This window comes from Sceloporus occidentalis, unplaced genomic scaffold, assembly GCF_023333645.1.
Source record: "Sceloporus occidentalis isolate IW3139 unplaced genomic scaffold, rSceOcc1.0.p SCAF_4, whole genome shotgun sequence".
Classification (NCBI taxonomy): Eukaryota; Metazoa; Chordata; class Lepidosauria; order Squamata; family Phrynosomatidae; genus Sceloporus; species Sceloporus occidentalis.
Window position 1 is genome coordinate 169,513,793 of NW_028316984.1, and position 17,204 is coordinate 169,530,996.

General features: G+C 39.1%; 1 protein-coding gene across 2 annotated transcripts in view; it reads right to left on the reverse strand.

Annotated features, from left to right (window-relative positions):
• Positions 1–16,069, reverse strand: part of SEL1L (SEL1L adaptor subunit of SYVN1 ubiquitin ligase) — a 41,857-nt gene extending 25,788 nt beyond the window's left edge. The window contains exons 1-6 of one of the 2 annotated variants that reach the window (XM_089522339.1): positions 15,841–16,069; positions 5,656–5,693; positions 4,675–4,900; positions 2,963–3,130; positions 1,684–1,789; positions 1,105–1,267 (exon numbers count right to left, since the gene is read on the reverse strand). In XM_089522339.1, the coding sequence (XP_089378465.1) occupies positions 1,105–1,267; positions 1,684–1,789; positions 2,963–3,130; positions 4,675–4,900; positions 5,656–5,693; positions 15,841–15,916 (777 nt within the window). In that variant the 5' untranslated portion in view covers positions 15,917–16,069. Of the gene's footprint in view, positions 1–1,104; positions 1,268–1,683; positions 1,790–2,962; positions 3,131–4,674; positions 4,901–5,655; positions 5,694–12,198; positions 12,255–15,840 lie in introns of those variants that run through there. The other variant, XM_089522340.1, reaches the window with a different exon arrangement.
• Between the last annotated feature and the right edge of the window lie 1,135 nt (positions 16,070–17,204).

The following is a 17,204-nucleotide window of genomic DNA, read 5'->3' on the forward strand; positions in this document are numbered from 1 at the left end:
GATGGAGAGCAGTGTTATAAAAATGTAATAAACCGGTGTTTAAAAACAGGTAAAAAAAACCTAGTTAATTAGACAATTTTTATTGTTTAATTTTATTGTCTATTGGAAGTTTTATCCATCCTTCCCACATGGTTGGCCTAGCCAATACAGTATGACCCCCTGTATCCAGGGGACCAGTACCCATGGTTTCATTTATCCACAATCCTTCCTCACCTATTCCTCAAGAGAAGCCTTGGATATGGAGATTGTACTGTACAGCAGAACACACTGAAATTAAAGGTCTTCCCAAACTTCATAACCCTATCATTGAATCTACATGCAACATAGTATGGTGATACAAGGTATATTTTGCTACAGAGGATGTCCCTCATTTTAACCTTGGATCACATTCAGTTCTGCAAGGTAGCTGAAAATGAGAAAGTGAGAAAACAAGAGGAAGCAAGTGAGAAAATAGTGAGAAAGCAAGAGGAAATCCTCATATCAAATGTTAAATTCTTGCATATACTCTTGATGTTTTAGAAAACTGGCAAGAAAGCTACACACTATAGATTTCTTTTTGATTATGAGAGGATATGATTGGCACCAGAAGGCATCTTATACTATCATAGTGAGAAATTAAGGTGGGAAGTCAGGTTCTATTATTCTGATTAGTGAATATTATGAAAAGGGAAAATGTCACTTGGACTGGTATTTTCACATTAAATTCTATTTCGCATTCAGTGAATATTTCAATTAACACTATGAATAGAAGGGTAGCATAAGAAAATCTGGTACTACCTAAAACCCTTTAGCTAATTATGCTGACCAGGAGAATTCCCTCCCCTTCCCAGTGATGACATAACTAGCACAATCTATTTGGACAGCTAATGTGCATTTTTACACAAACTACGGCAGCTAACAACAAATTAGTTCTTAAGCCTTATGTTAACCAGAATTGGAGGAACCTGTAAATAAATGTGCATGTCTTCAGTGACAGTAAATAAATGTGATCATTTTTAGTTAGTTGATAAGGAGAGGGGGATAAAACCGCACATAGGGCAAACTAATCACAATTCTACATTTCATACATTATTAGTAAAGAAGAATGCTTTAAAATATACATACTGTCTGCCCTTTAGGAGAACCTTCATCAGTTAATTTCTCAAAGAGTTCTTTAGCAGACTGAATGTTTTGCTTCAGGTAGTCTCCAAACAACATAGCATAAGACACTTTTTCCATCGCCTTTGTATGATTCATATCAGCTGCTCTCAGAAGATACTGATAGGCTCTTCAAGAAAAACAAATGCAAGCACACACATGCTCAATTATTTTTTCTGAGTAAAGAGAAAATGCTCCTTAGATGAAGGCAAGAGGGTTTCCTTATTATATTCAGTTAAAATTATAAAATATTAGCACTAAAAAACTAAATTACAAGGCCACAGAGACATTGGAAAGATGCTCAAGTGGGCAGTTCTTACATACCCTTTATATTTACAGTACCTGAAAAGAATTGTCTGGTATAGTAGCCTGACATTACTGTACTGTCCTTTATCATTTACGTATAGAGCATCTACGAGCTAGGGCCTAAGGCTGCTTGTTCCAGTTATGGATGCATCAGAGAGCTATCAGGGCTAACAGTTATTGACATCTTGAATGTTAAGTTATTACTGCATGGAATTGATCTATAAAAAAGTAACAACTCACTCTTTCTTTTGAGCTTTTTTACTGCTTTCATTAAGGATTTTCATCCCACTTTGGTAAACATCCTCCGCCTCTTGCATTTGCCTTCTCTTATTAGATTGTTCTTCAGCTAATAAAAGATGAAGAGATAAAAATATTAATACTTTGAATACTAAGATACTGCTCATATTTTGTCCAGGCCAAGCATTTTGGTTGTTACAGAACATCACACCATCTATTTTACAATGATCTACTATACTTTAAGAAACTATTCCCCTCTTGATCTGCAGCAGGCAAACAAATGCTCAGAAACAAAAATAAATTACAAACCCAAAGTAGTTAAAATTATTGTTTTGTGGCTATGTTACTGAGTGAAACACATTTCCCTGCATTTTAACAAGTCAAAGTTAATGGTTGAGCACTTGGTAGGTGAAAGCTGTTACTTGAAAAGAATATGCTAGGTGCTAAGAATCACCAACATTACACCATTAGTGTATACAAAACGTTAAAGAAACTGTTTAAAAAAGTAAGCAGCCAGTAGACAGTAAGCAACTGTTCTGGGAGTCTTTTGGGCTGAACAGTATTAATTACCTAAATAAATTATATAAATATATCAAATACAGAAAAGAGGGAAGAAAAATAGTTCTGATTTTGCTCAGTAGGAGATACCTAGCTACACCCACAAAAATGCAAGATGAAATTGGTTGTGGTTAAGTCAGATGCTTCTTGGAAGCCTGCAAGTAAAGCTTAAAGGCTATTGCTCCTGCGGATGCTTCAATACTATAGAAATAAATAAGTAAATAATGTAGAAAAATAAAGTTTGACACTATATTAAATACCATGACTCCATCCTACATAATCCTGGGATATTTAATTTTTTGAAGCATTAGCCTTCTTTGGCAGAGAAGGCTGCTGAAGATCATGTTAAACTACAAATCCCAAGGTTCCATAAAATGGAACTACAACACTCAAAATGGTGTCAAACTGCATTCTTTCTACAGTACAGATGCATCCTAAGTTACACTTTGTGGAACAGCAAATTCTATCCATTATCCTTTCTTAATCTACTGCCATCTGTACTAAGAGTTTTGTATTAAGCTTTTAAAATGTATGCTGCCTTGGAACCTATGCTGGAAGAAAAGTGGGATATAAATTAAATAAATACTAAATTAATAAGTCTGATGAAATTGTTGCCAGTTTCTATTGTTATAAAACCACAAATAAAATTTCTCTAAATCCTATTTGTCAGGTGAATCTCATGTAGCCTAAGAAGTAAGAATCTTAGGTTAGCTTTTTTACTCACTCTCACAGAATCCCCACTTTTGGTCACTTTTGTAGTCATAAGTTGTTGCACACCAGAGCCTGCCATCTTCTCTCCCATCCACAGTACACTCTGAGTACTCCTTTTCCAGGAATAGAAAAGGGAAGTGGCATGGTTCACCATCTGCAGTTCCACCAATAGCTGTCAAAACTAAAAAAACACAACACATTAAGCATCCAGAACTTTAATGTACTGCATTTTGATAGATCTCTACAGTAATAAAAATGTTGTTTCTTTTCATTTTCTATGTTAAACAGAACCTGTGGCTTTTTCAAACATTTTCCTTCAGAAATGTATGTTTATGGAATATATCTATCTCACCATTCACGTCTAGAAACAACAAAACCCACTCACAGAAATTTACTATCACGTATGAGCAGGCTAGCATTCTGCCAAACACTAATCATCACATGCAGTTAGAGAAAACACTAGTACAGAAACACTAGTTGCTTTCCCATATCCAGTTGCTGTTGCATAACAACTGCAGTCAGACACCACTGAGCCAACACTCACTCCCTCTTATACACACACACAGAGAATACACATACTTTACATAATTAATATTGGTTTGTAAAAAAGCAGTACAACAGTCTCAAAAATCTCAATTTACAACTGGGATAGTAAACAAAGTGGGCTAATTTTGTTTTTGTTTTCTTTTTAATACAGCTGTTATTTACGGTGAGTGAGCGATAAAATGTTATGATGCAGGGAACCTACCCAACCTTGATTCATCTATGATAAATTACATATACACTTATTTTCCTAAGGGGGGGGGGGGAAACAGCTTCAAGTTTTGGCAGGCTTATTCCTATAATCTAATTTTAGATGCAAGGCTTTGCTGAAAAGTACATGAAGTACAGCTGACATGGCATTAGGAGAGAAGTGAAAATCAGGTGGCACCTGCTGTTTCTGTGATACACAGTATGAAACAAGTCTTCTTTCTTTCTTTTGAATGTTATAGTTAGATATATAAAGGCTTTTCTTATTGGTTTAATGATTATATCTTTTATTCATCTAGAATCATAGAATCATAAAGTTGGAAGAGACAGCAAGGGCCATCCAGTCCAACCCCCTGCCATGCAGGAAATCACAATCAAAGCATCCCTGACAGATGGCCATCCAGCCTCTGTTTAAAAACCTCTAAGGAAGGAGATTCCACTACACTTCAAGGGAGTTTGTTCCACTGTCGAACAGTCCTTACTGTCAGGAAGTTCTTCCTAATGTTGAGGTGGAATCTCTTTTCCTGTAGCTTGCATCCATTGCTCCAGGTCCTAGTCTCTGGGGCAGCAGAAAACAAGCTAGCCCCCTCATCAATATGCCATCCCTTCAAGCATTTAAACAGGGCTATCATATCACCTCTTAACCTTCTCTTTTCAAAGAAATTTTAAGCATGTCCTCAAGCAACTGAGAAATTTCAGCTCTTATATGCTTTCTAAAGCACACCAAATTTACATAAACCCTATGTTCTTTGCACTAGATTCAAGAGGACTGCAGAAGGGATGTACAGACGAGAAGGAAGAAAATTTACATAAGTGACTGGAGGAGAAGCATGGAATCCTCTCTCATTTTGATAACCATGGTCCACACAATTATAATTGAACTCCCTTAGAAATTGAGATTCTCCAGACCTACAAATTTCATCTCAAAAAGTTTAAGCTCTGTAAGAAAAAATCAAAGACTGCACACAAGATCACCTGGTTTTTGTGTTTCTACCTCTTCCAAGCCCTTATTTAGTAAGGTTGACAGTTCTAGAGAATCTATCTCCTCCAAAATCCTTTCCTTCTCTTCCTCTTGGCTCCTGAAACTTGCTCCTTCTTCAGTGTGTGCTTCTTGTTCCTCAGAGTCAATGAAGATCTGACCTGCTACCACTTGGGTTCCTGCTGAATGGTCTTTCACTTGTTCTTCAGAAGGCAAGGTTGTCTATGGAATGAGTAGTATGAAAAAATTAAACAAAACAAGTTTTGAACTGTTTCTCATATCCGTACAATCCACATTCACCCAGCAAAACTGGAGTTCTCATTTTAGAATGTAAGTAAACAGTCAGAATTTACTACCTCAGATTAAGAAAAGTGTTTAGAATTTGTGAATCATTCCTCTCTGAAAAATCTGTTCAACTTAGAATCTTTTATTGGCTTACATCTGTCATCTACTGCTTCAGTTTAGAAGGTTAAAGCCTGTTCTTTGCTCACTGTAACTCATGTCCTCTCATGTACTTCCCACTACATTCATATATTTTAGCCCCAAATATCCTTAATTTTTCATTTTATTCCAAACTGATATTAGCTTCTCTTCCATTCTGGAGTATCTCAATAATTTTATTATATTCCAAGAAGAGTTGTATAAGGACAGAAAGTCAGATTATTCAAATGTTGTTTTTAACCACTGAGGCATTTCTCCTTAAAAACTCCCTGCTACATGAGACACAGTATATGGCATATGTAGATTAAATGTTCTAGAGCAGGAGTGAGTGGCACTTCATATAATTCTCGACTGAAATTTCCACAGTTCCTCACCACTGATTATGCTGAAGAGGCTGACAGAAGTTGCAGGGCAACATCATATAGAAGGTTTCCCTTTGTTCACCTATTTTAGAGTGTTGGTATGGGCAACTGAAAACCTAGTGGTGCTTCTCTCCTGGGAAAACAGGATCAGAAATATGAGGAGAATGTGCTCACCTTTGATTCAAAGGACTCTTCCTGAGCTCCTTCTTCATCTGCAAAATTAAACAAGTATAAATGAATGATATTCAGAGGCATTCAATGTCTCATTCCAAACATTACTTTGTATTTTTAAGAGTTAGATATTAGTATCTGTTTTATTTATTTATTCAAGCCTGAAGTGGTCACATGCTTATTTGCTCTGTTGAGATATCTCAATAATTTTTGTTAACTACTAGCACCTCTAGAAATGTGGAGTTGGACCCTCTAATATAGCTAATAACTTAGCAGAAAAGACCACAGTAACTAACATACATACTGAGGTGTAACGTATGTACGGAATTCCTCTGTAGCTGCATCTTACCAATATTCAGAATATTTGTGGCTCTTAATGAGTTTATGGAATACTTTGGCAGAAAGCAGGAGACAAACTTTCGCTTAAAGTCAGCCCTCCATATTCAAGCATCCATGGCTTGGAAATATTTTTATGAATAAATAAATAAATTCCAAAAAACAAACCTTGATTTTGCCATTTTATATAAGGGACACCACTTTACTATGCCACTGTATATAATGGGATTTGAGCATTCACGGATTTTGACATCCACATGGGGCACTGGAAACAAACCCCAGAAGATACCAAGAACAAACTATATTTCTCTTTCCTCTTTCTGCTCGCTGCTCTGGAGGACTGGCGGACTTTTGGAAGGTGCAGTGAGTAGCAGGGCAAAATCTGTGCAATTCCTCTTGCATTTCTCCAGTGATAATTTCCACTGGATCTCATTTCTTTGGTGAATGGAAGGAGCCCTTCTATCTGTAGAAGGGACACTTTAGATCTAACCCAAAGTACCTAATCACCACCCATCATTAAAATTAAGAGCTCAAATCTCTAATGCAGCTGGTTATACCTATATTAAGTGTTCTGAATAACATTGGAATACATTTTACATATTGCAGAGATCAAACAAAAGCAGTCTTTCTTCCTTGCCCATATTACCATATTTAGTTTTCTTTTTCTTTCATTGTCACTGTAGTTTTTTTTTTGGACAAAAATACCAAGAGTTGTATGGCAATCTTGTCTGCTTCAAACCTGCAAGACCTAAGTCCAAAACACGATGCAGAAAAATACTCCAGTTTGAGACTGCTTAAAGTGCCCTGACTCAGTCCTGGGAATTGCAGCACTAGAGGCGGCTAAATTTCTCACAAAACTGCAGTTCCCAGAATTCCCTAGGACTGAGCCAGGGCAGTTAGAGTGGTCTTAAACAGGATTATTTCTGCAGTTTTGGACCTTAGAGAAGGAACTTCATTCAAGGTAGATAACTCTGGCAATGGAAGAGCCTGAAAGTGAGGCCCCTTAAGAGCCTGGTCACTGAAGCCTCACTAGCAGTGTCAAAAAGTTAAACCAAAACAAAACCAACAAGGCAAAAGAAAAACATCAAAAGACTGTGTTCAAAGTTAGGCAATAACAGTAAATACGGAATTATAAAGTCAGTCTCAACAGGTTAAACTAGCTTTCATAGAACTTGCTTTCATAAAACTAGGTTAAGATTCTGGCTTGGTTTCATTCAGGAAAAGCAGAAAGTCAAAATTTTGAAAGGCAGGTCATGTCAAATTTCATCCCTAAAAAGATGCAAGAATAGCTCAGTAAAACAAACAAAACAAAAAACACCTTTATTATTTATTATTAGAAATTACAAAGTAGCAGATGATGCAAACAAAAGCATCCACATTTTTAACATCTAGAGTTAAAAAAGCTTGACCAATGTTTGCAATGAGAATACCAGGCATATTTTTCTTTCTGTTATGAAGCTGAAGCAATAGTATAAATAATGCTTCATTTAAACAGTAATACTATTGATAGGATTCACATAAGAAACCAAGATTATTTTACTGAACTATTCTTGCATCTCTTTAAAGATGCAATGTGACATGACGAGTTTCAAAATTTTGACTTCTTGCTTTTCCTGAATGAAACTAAGCCAGAATCTTAACCTAGTAACAAAACAAGTAAAAAAAAAGGATTAATGATGAAAGAACTTAGAAATAAATTAGCATCATGGTTTTGAACAAGAATTATATGGAGGAAGCACTGTTTTGATGTGAACCCTCCAAATTATCAGAAGGAATGAACATATTCTTTTCTGTACCCTGAGAGTGAAGCAAGCAGTGTTTCATTCTTGTTGCATCATGTAACATCTCTCTGAAGCAACAACCTCAACAGTAAGGTGCAGAAAAGCAGGCACTGATTGTTAAGAAAACAAATGTTATTTCCAAAGCAAAGTGTCAGAGGAAGAACAAGGCTGTGTTTGTTTAATTCTCTCTTTTTAGTATTTACTGTATATACTGGACTCTAAGTCAAGAAATTTATGCACAAAAATTGGCCCTAAAATCTTGGGTCGACTTATATACGGGTCAAAACAGTAATACTTTCCGAAAGATCCTGTATGAAGTCCATGATTTTGACCCTAAAATCTCAACTTATACAAAAGGTTGACTTGTACACAAGTACAGTACATACGGTATCCACTCTTTCCTTTAAACAGGCAGCTGATTTGTAGGACAGATCACTGAAGGGACCATTTACCATTCTTGGCAAAGAACATCTAAACCCTAGACCAGGCTTTTCAGTGCCCAACTGAAAGTAATACCAAGAACCCCAGGGGTATAAATATCAGTTTATGGAGCTTGAGCATTTACTCTGTTCATACCAATATGTAAAACAAAACAAGAAGACATGTTCATTATAGTTCCCATGAGATAAATCATAAGGATCACAAACAAGAGTCAGGATTGTTTTTCTAAGATGAACAACCAAGATTAAAAAAGGACAATCAGTGATTTCTACAATTCTATTAACTGAATTGCAAACTATATAATCACACACTTCTAGAAAATTACAGATATGGGATTAACTTTCGACTGTTTAAATCAAGCTAGTGTGAATTTTCAGTTATTGCTACAGAGAAAGCTAATATGCTAAACACGTGATCTGAATGCTTTGTATTTTGTCCTGATATCAAGAAAGTAGTAGTCAAGCACCTTAAGTGGTTTTTGTGCTAGCAGAGATTCTTTCCTAGCACTTATTTCACCTGAAAATACATTTGATGAAGTACATCTATCAGCTACTCTCACAAATCAAACCACTTCCATAGTGAATACAAGCAAGGTATAAAACTGAGCAGTCCCCAGCTCCTGTGTGCATATAGAGGGATATAAACCTGGAATCTTATAGTCATGATCTTTTTAAAAAACAAGAATGAACAAATTGCCACTAGGATCACAATAATACAATACTTCAATGAATCCTTACTTCAGGTAATAATAATAATAATAATAATATTTTCCCGCCTCTCCTACTGGATCGAGGTAGGATTACAACATAAAACCACATACAATACAATGGTATCTAAAATACATATTATAAACAATAATTAGTTAAAATTTGAATCGACAAGACTAATAAAAACATCAGTTACCATGTGATGTTACAATCAGAAGTGGGATTTCTTCCATTTCTTTACAGAAGATTGGGTGGGTATGCCTGCCTGAAGAGATCTGTCTTTAGTGCCTTCTTGAAGGCATCTAAAGTGGTGATAAGACAGATTTCCTCCGGTAAGTTGTTCCATAATGTGGGGGCCATGGCAGTGAATGTCCTATGGGAAGTTAATATTAATCTAGTCTTTGAGTATTCTAAAAGATTCTTCCCGGATGTTCTGAGAATGCGGGGCAGATTATATAGGGAGAGGTATTCCCTCAAGTAACTCGGGCCCAAGCCATGTAGGGCTTTAAAGGTGATGACCAACACTTTGTATTACGCCCGGAAGCTGATTGGCAGCCAGTGTAGAGATTTTAAAACTGGTGTTATATGATCTGATCTGGATGTTCCAGTGATCAGTCTGGCTGTTGCATTTTGAACTAGCTGAAGCTACCGAACTTGATACAAAGGTAGCCCCATGTAGAGCGCATTGCAGAAATCAAGACAAGAGATTACCATGTGTGTATCACTGTTTCAAGGTCCTTTTGGTCCAGGTAGGGGCACAGTTGGCATATCAGCCGAAATTGGTACCAAGCACTCCTGGCCATCACATCCAGTTGAGATAACAACTGTAGAGATGGGTCCAGGAGTACTCCCAAACTGCAAACTTTGTCCTTTAGGGGAGGTGTGATCCCATCCAGGACAGGTTGGCAAATCTCCATCCCTGGACTTGAGGAACCTATCACGAGAACCTCCGTTTTCTCTGGATTCAGCTTGAGTCTGTTTTCCCTCATCCAGCCCATTACTGACCGAAGGCAGGCATCCAGAGGAGAGAGGCTATCCTTAGTCACTGTGTCAGTCGGAGACATAGAAAGATAGATCTGGGTGTCATCAGCATACTGAAACACCGTGCTCCATGTCTCCGGATGATCTCTTCCAGCAGCTTCATGTAAATGTTAAATAGCATGGGGGATAGAACGGGGCCCTGAGGGATGCCAGATGTCAGCTCTCTCTTAGAGGCATTCCAGAAGCATACCATGGTCTATGGTATCGAAGGTTGCTGAGATGTCCAAGAGCACCAGCAGGGTCACACTTCCCCTGTCGATGCCTGGATGGAGATCATCGACTAAGGAGACCATGGCGACTAAGTAAGCATAAAAAATTTTTAAAATACAGAAACCAATTACCCACCCCACAAGAGAAAGTTTTTAATTCTGTTACCTTTACCTATAGATGACTAACTCATAGCAAAAATGGACTTGGATTTTTTCAGAATATTTATTTAATATATATATTTTTAGATATCCTCTCTTTTTCCTGACTGGAACACAAGACATGTAACAACAAGACTAAAATGCTGAAACATATGATCTGTAAAACAGCTAGTACCTCGGATTCCTTCTTCACCTTCCTTCACAAACTGGTTATTCTAAAAATACTTCTGAGAAAAGTGCAGATGGTTAGTGAGGATTACACATAACTAATCTCATATTTAAATAAGATAACAAACTAATAGCCCAGTCTTGTCAACATAGACACTGGGCCTGTGGCTCACAAGATCAGGAACATCCTACCACATGTTATGGCATTTAACCTCAGCTGTGTAAGGCATCAACTCACCATCAGTATTGGAATGTTCATGCTTTCCATGGAAGACTTAAATTAATCTGTTGTATGGAGAAGCTGGCTACTAAGCTATCCCATGAGGGTCCATCCCAGTTTTGAGAGAACATGATCCTCCTAAAGCTGAAGCAAGTTAGATCCCACTGAATTCAGCAGAAGACTTAAGCAAGTTCTTAAATTGCTCTCACTGAAATCGGCAAATCTTATAAACTACAGACATACATGAAAAGCAAACACAACCATAAACTTGCCCCCTAGAGATCAAAACGTACATATGTTCACAGAGCACAAAAAATGAAAAAAAAAATCAAAGTGACTATATTCACCATTAAGAAATACATAATTTCTATAGCCACAATATTTCCAGCAGTAATCAAATGCACTGCCTTGGTGTACTTTTAGAATAGGTGGGAACTGGTATATCTACAGACTTGAAGGTATACTAGAGTTGTAAGGCCATGCACCCATTCCTAATTTCAATGTAAATCCATCAGTCTATTTAAATCTGTTAGGTCCAAACCATGCCACATCCTGTGTAAGGACTGACACTGTCTTGAAGGTGGCATAAGTCTATTACTAATACATGATACACAACCATGAGGGTGTCTGTGAAAATGACTCTCAAATGAAATAACTCATCAGGGAATAGCATTTAAAGAAACTTTTTATTACCAAAATGGTTGTGAGCATTGGAATGACACTATAGGATATTTTCTAATTTCTTTTTTAACTGCATCATAGAAAGAAGCTAGCGACCATCGAAAACATTGATAACAAAGTGCAATTTTGCTTCAGCCATCATCAGAATGGTTTCTACATCTGCCCCCCTCAAAGGTGCCATGATGAACAACAAGACATAAGACATCTAAAGTTAACTTCCCTATTTGCTCTATGTTTTCAAGGTCAGAAATAAAACAACTTAGTACAAACACTTAGTTTAATCTTTGGAAGAAAAGGAAGCCGCTACCTGATTAAGGTAATAAAATATCACAATAGTTTCTATCGGCACCCTATGTTTGCTTACTAAACTAATGAAGTGACCTCTATTTTTCCACTCAGTTAATTACAGATACACTGCAGTGAACAAAGCAGATGTGTTCCTGGTCATTACTTTTTCAAACATAAAATTTGGCACCAGAGGCAGGAAAAACACAGAAAGAATAAGGATATGTTCCTACACCATGGAAACGCAGAGGAGTTCAATACAGGAATTTTTTCTATCCAAAACTAAAGTACCGCACATGTAAAATGAAACATCCCTGCCTAGCTAAATAAAAGTATGGGACTTTTTTGTTAATGTATGCTGAGTATGGTATTCTGGAGGCAGATGTAATTTATCTTGTCTGTCGTAGGTAGGCCCACATGGCTGTATGAGGTTCAGTTACAGAAGAATCCCATTCTTTCCCAGTTCAAATTTTACCACAGTGCTTACTACAGACATGCTGCTACAATCCAGCACTTACGCTGTGTGCTTTTCCAGCCTTCCTCCAGCATCTTCTCAATGCTGATGCTGCAAGAAAACTTCCAGCTAGACAGAGGGTAAAGAAAAAAGCAGATGGGGAGCCAAAGACTTTGTAAAAAGGACCCTCTTTGTCAGTTGAGGTATGTCTGTAACCTATCTAAGAATATCTGGTCTCTGTATTGTTGCCTCATTGACCTTTAACTTTCTTTGTTAGGCAAGTTTGTCCAGAATATTTACAACTGCAATTTTTCTGACAGCTTCACTTTGATAGGCAGAACCTTAACAGTGTGACAAGTGTGACAGTTTGCAATCCTACCCAATCTACTATAAGCTCCACTGAATTGTTACACGCAGTTATGTAATTGTTAACACGATCAGATGGTGTACCCCATGGACTAAACAATACTAGAAAGGAAAGAACTGAAAGAAACGTCAGGAATAAACTCTTCTAGAACATGGCCACACAGCTAGAAAAACCCACAAAAAACCATGGCTGCCGGCCATGAAAGCCTTAGACTTCACAAAGAACTGGCTGTTGTTCCCACAGATAAGGTGATGGAATGGTCCTTGCCATGTCACTTCTTTCTCAGGAAACCACATGGAAAGGTAGATGATTTCAACGTTTTCTAAGATGCATGGATACCTTTTATCTGGCAAAATAAAATCTCTTGACATCAGTGCAGTATATCACAGCCTACTTGATAAGTGAAACGGCTACATATACCAATCAACAGAAATAACTGAAACATATTTGCAATGCATTTGCCTGCTTGAGTAATTGCAAATATTAATGCTTATGCATCTGAGGAAGTATACTGAAGTCTACAAAATCTCATGCTGCTAACCTCTTTGTTTTAGTTACTCTCAAAGGTGCTATAAGATCCCTTCACATACTAATTTTCCAGACTAACATGGCTGTATCTTTGAATATCAGTCTAATATATTAGCTATACTGAAAAAGAATTAGTAGTGAATTGAACAATATCAGGATGGGAGTTACCTAGTTGGTTATTTGGTGAGAATAGTGGCCATCAAATCTCTACAATATAAGGCATAGGGATGGAAGAAGAGGTGGCAAACTGCCTGGAATAATATCTGTTGGGAGATACACTATGCTGTTACATCAAACGACTACAACAGAAGGGCTAACTCTGTATCTATTCCTGTAAGCCCACCAAGTCACTCAGTTCTTCTCCAAATGCTTCTTTGCGTTGTTCTTCATCTTACTCTTATTTCTTTTATCTATAATTCAGCAATAATCTTTTAACTGAGACTGTTGCACTTTGGACATATCATACATGAAAAGATATGACTTACTAGAAAATACAATAATGTTTGCTAAGGTAGAAAGCAGTAGGAACAGGGGAAGGCTGCATTCCAGATGGACTCAATCAAGGAAGCCATAGTCCTGAGTCTGCAAAACCTAAGCAGCTGATGATAGAGTGAGTTGGAGGTCTCTCATTCATAAGGTCACCATAAATCAAAGTCAACTTGATCAAAGTCAACAACAAATCTTCTAACATACTTTTAATTTTTGACCACTCTTCATCATAAACTATACTGAACTAAAGACAAAGATTCAGAAAGTAAAAATATTCACAGTGACCCAGCTACAAGCAATGAAAGCAGTACCAGAACAGTATCAGGCAGTTAAATCTGGGGACAGGAATAAGAAGGGAGCAGGTAACCCTCTCATATGACATATATAATAGACTCATTCCTTTTACAGCTTAATCGGTTCAGAAGGAACCCAGAATACTGGGATGTATCTCTAGCATTTTTGTTTTCTACAAAGTGACAGCACTGTACTAGGCTTTTTTATTCAGAAGTCCTATTGCAGCCATACTTGGATGTTTGTGTTCCTGGAACAACTAAGAATCCTGTTTGTAAGCTATACCTTTATAACAAACTACCCACTCATGAAGATTGGGGGGGGGGGGGGGGTTTAGGGCCAGTGATCATGGGTGTGATCTACTTAAGTCTTCTACTTACATGATTTTACACAGTTTGTGGCTGAACAGGGCTTGCGTTCAAAGGGGTTGACTAGGAAGTGAATAGATACAAGTTTTCAACCTGAGACAGCCAGCCAACCAGCCAGCTTCCTATTTTAAGTATGAAAGAAGCAACTCCTGAATCCTTATTATACATACAGAAGAACAAAAATGTGTTTCTGTTCTGCTGATGGAGATATCATGGAATACCTCAGTTGGACCTCACTCTTCTCAAATCCTTGGTTCTAAAGGCTGAAATAAAACTACCAATCTGGAACAACTAGGAAGCAGGTTCAATGTGGGTGTGTCGCAGAGATTAACAAACATTCGGTGTCTGTATTTTGTAATGCCTCTGTATGTGCCTTCAAGTCACCTGTCTGCATTTAATTCTTAGTTGGACTACTGTATTCTGTACTCTAGTGTATCAAACAAGGATGGTTACACATTCAGCGTAGCCAGTTAATTGCATCAATCACCCTGTCTCTACTCAATATGCAGTCCCTTCCCAGTTCTTTGTCTTTATACAGATACATGGCTGTTTGGTTGCTCACATAGCTGCTCCATACAAATTATGAACTACTCTCCCTCTCAAGGGTACCATGAATGCTTGAGTGCCACCCGCCATGCACCTACCATGTTCAATGTAACTTATTCCCACCTTTATTCAACAAGTCCATAACCCACAAGTTCAAAAGGATTCTACTTCCAGCTGGCACCCACCGATACACCTGACTGGAAAGCCCCAACTATCACCAAGATGGACTGGAGCACTGCTTTGGCGCAGCTTCTGGCCTCTTAAGATGCGTGTATCATTGAAACAGCATACCTCCAAAGTGACCCGAAGCAGCTTTATTCTGGCCTGTCTGTATGGGCCCAAAGGTTAACAGGAGGGACCCATACCACTGACACCCCTCGCCTTCCCTTCAGCTTCTAAAAACAGTATCTAGCAGATCTTCTGAAAAGGTAAGGGAGCCAGACTGCCTCCAGCCTTTCTAGAACCGAAACGCAGGTGTTAACTTAGCATGTGGATGTACCAGTGTGCTTAGCCAATTAATTTAAATGCCAGTTTCATGTGCATGGTTTACACTGATAAGACCATTTCCTGCGTTTGGCATGAATAATGTTGGTGAGAGGTAACGCAAGACCTCCAGAAGCTCCCATCATCCCATACCATTGGCCCCCGTGGCCAGGAGGGATGGGGACTGCGCTGCGTCAACAGCTGGAGGACAACACTCATTTGGCACCGTATTATAAATGAAAGCATAATAATAATACTAATATAGTAATGGTAAGGAGTAAGTGTGGTGTAGCTGGGCTTAGGGGCGAAGGTGGATGTGGGGAAACCGCAAATAATAACACAAGAACCCTATTCTTTTTAACTGAGAGGACACTCTCTAGGAACCCCCAGGTCCTCCAGCATAACTCTGTGGTCAGCGTCTGTCAGAGAGCGACCATAGAGCCAAACTGGAGGACCTACAGATGCCTAGAGGAGTCTTTTCTCTGTGAACTTTTAGGTCCTCCAGCACAACTCTATGGTCAACGTCTGGCAAGAGTGGCCCTGGAGGACCTAAGAGATTCCTAGAGAGGATCTGTGAGGGTCCCTGCCTCCGCAGGAAGGCGAGGCCCACCCTTTAACCAGCGCCATTACCGACCCGCTGCAGCCAAGCACAGCCCCGCCGCCAACAGCAACACAGACGCCGCCCGTACGAACCACCACCGCCGCTCCATGGCGCTCCTGATGCCTCCGCTGTGAAGCGAGAGGAGGAGGAAGCCAGGCTACGCTGTCGCAGGCTCCGCCCACCAACACCTTAGCCAATCACGGCCCTCCGCTTCGGCCTCCCCTCGGCCAATGGCGTTTCGGCGACCGACATGCCGCCTTTTCATTGGCTCCCACCTGCTCCGACATGGCCTCTCGGAATTGGACGAAAAAAACCCCTCAGATTCCAATACTGGGGCGGTATGTCAAGGCCTTCCCCCCCAACAGCCAATCAGGTTGCGAGGAGCAAGAGGAGGCGGGGCCTTAGGATGAGGAAGGAGGCTGACGTCATGTCCGGTTTCTGTTCTCAACGTTCCCTGACAGGGGTTTAAAGTTCCATAAACAGAAATAAATAAATACAAATACAAACAAATAAATAAAGACGTTTGTGGTTATTTCAAGGCCTGCAGCCACGGTGGAGAAATAACCCGCATTGGCACCGCTTTAACTCTTTCTGTGGCTCTTTGCTATGGAATTCTCCAACTCCCACAATTCCATAACAAAGAGACAGACGACAAGTTAAAGCGGTTCCAAACCGGGTTATCTCTCCAGTGCAGATGCACCTTTTGTGTGCTCCTGCTCCTCCTCCCACTTTCTGCCCCGCAAATGGAGAATTAGGATGATATCAATCTCGGTCCCGAAGTATAATGTCAAATTCACTCAGAGTTTACCCCTTTGCAGTCACAGAAATTCTTCAGTGGAGTGACGTTGATGTTAGCAAAAAAGGACTACATCACCCAGAAGGCATTGCGGAAAGCAAAGGGTTCAGTTACCTCAATGCCTCCCTCCACTTCCGGGCTTCCAATAATAAGAAGGTTGTTTACACTCTGTGTTTGAACCCTGGACTACGACTCTGGAGACCAGAGTTTGATACCCAGTTTAGCCATAAAACCCACAGGGTGACCTTGGGGTAGTCACATTCTCTCAGCCTCAGCCTCTCAGGGCAAGGCAGTGGCTAAGCCTCCTCTGAACAAATCTTGCCAAGAAAAGCTCATGATAGGGTTGCCATAAGTTAGAAAAGATTCAAAGGTGTGCAGCAAGAACAAACAAATTATGCTGGACACACAAGAACACACAGCTGCCAGTTGTCAAGGTTCATCTATTCTGCCTTGGTCCAGGCCCCACCTGGAGAAGAGAAGGTTAAAAGGTGATAGGATAGCCCTGTTTAAATCGTTGAAGGGATGTCATATTGAGGAGGGAGACTAGGACCTGGAGCAATGGATGCAAGCTCCAGGAAAAGAGATTCCACCTCAACATTAG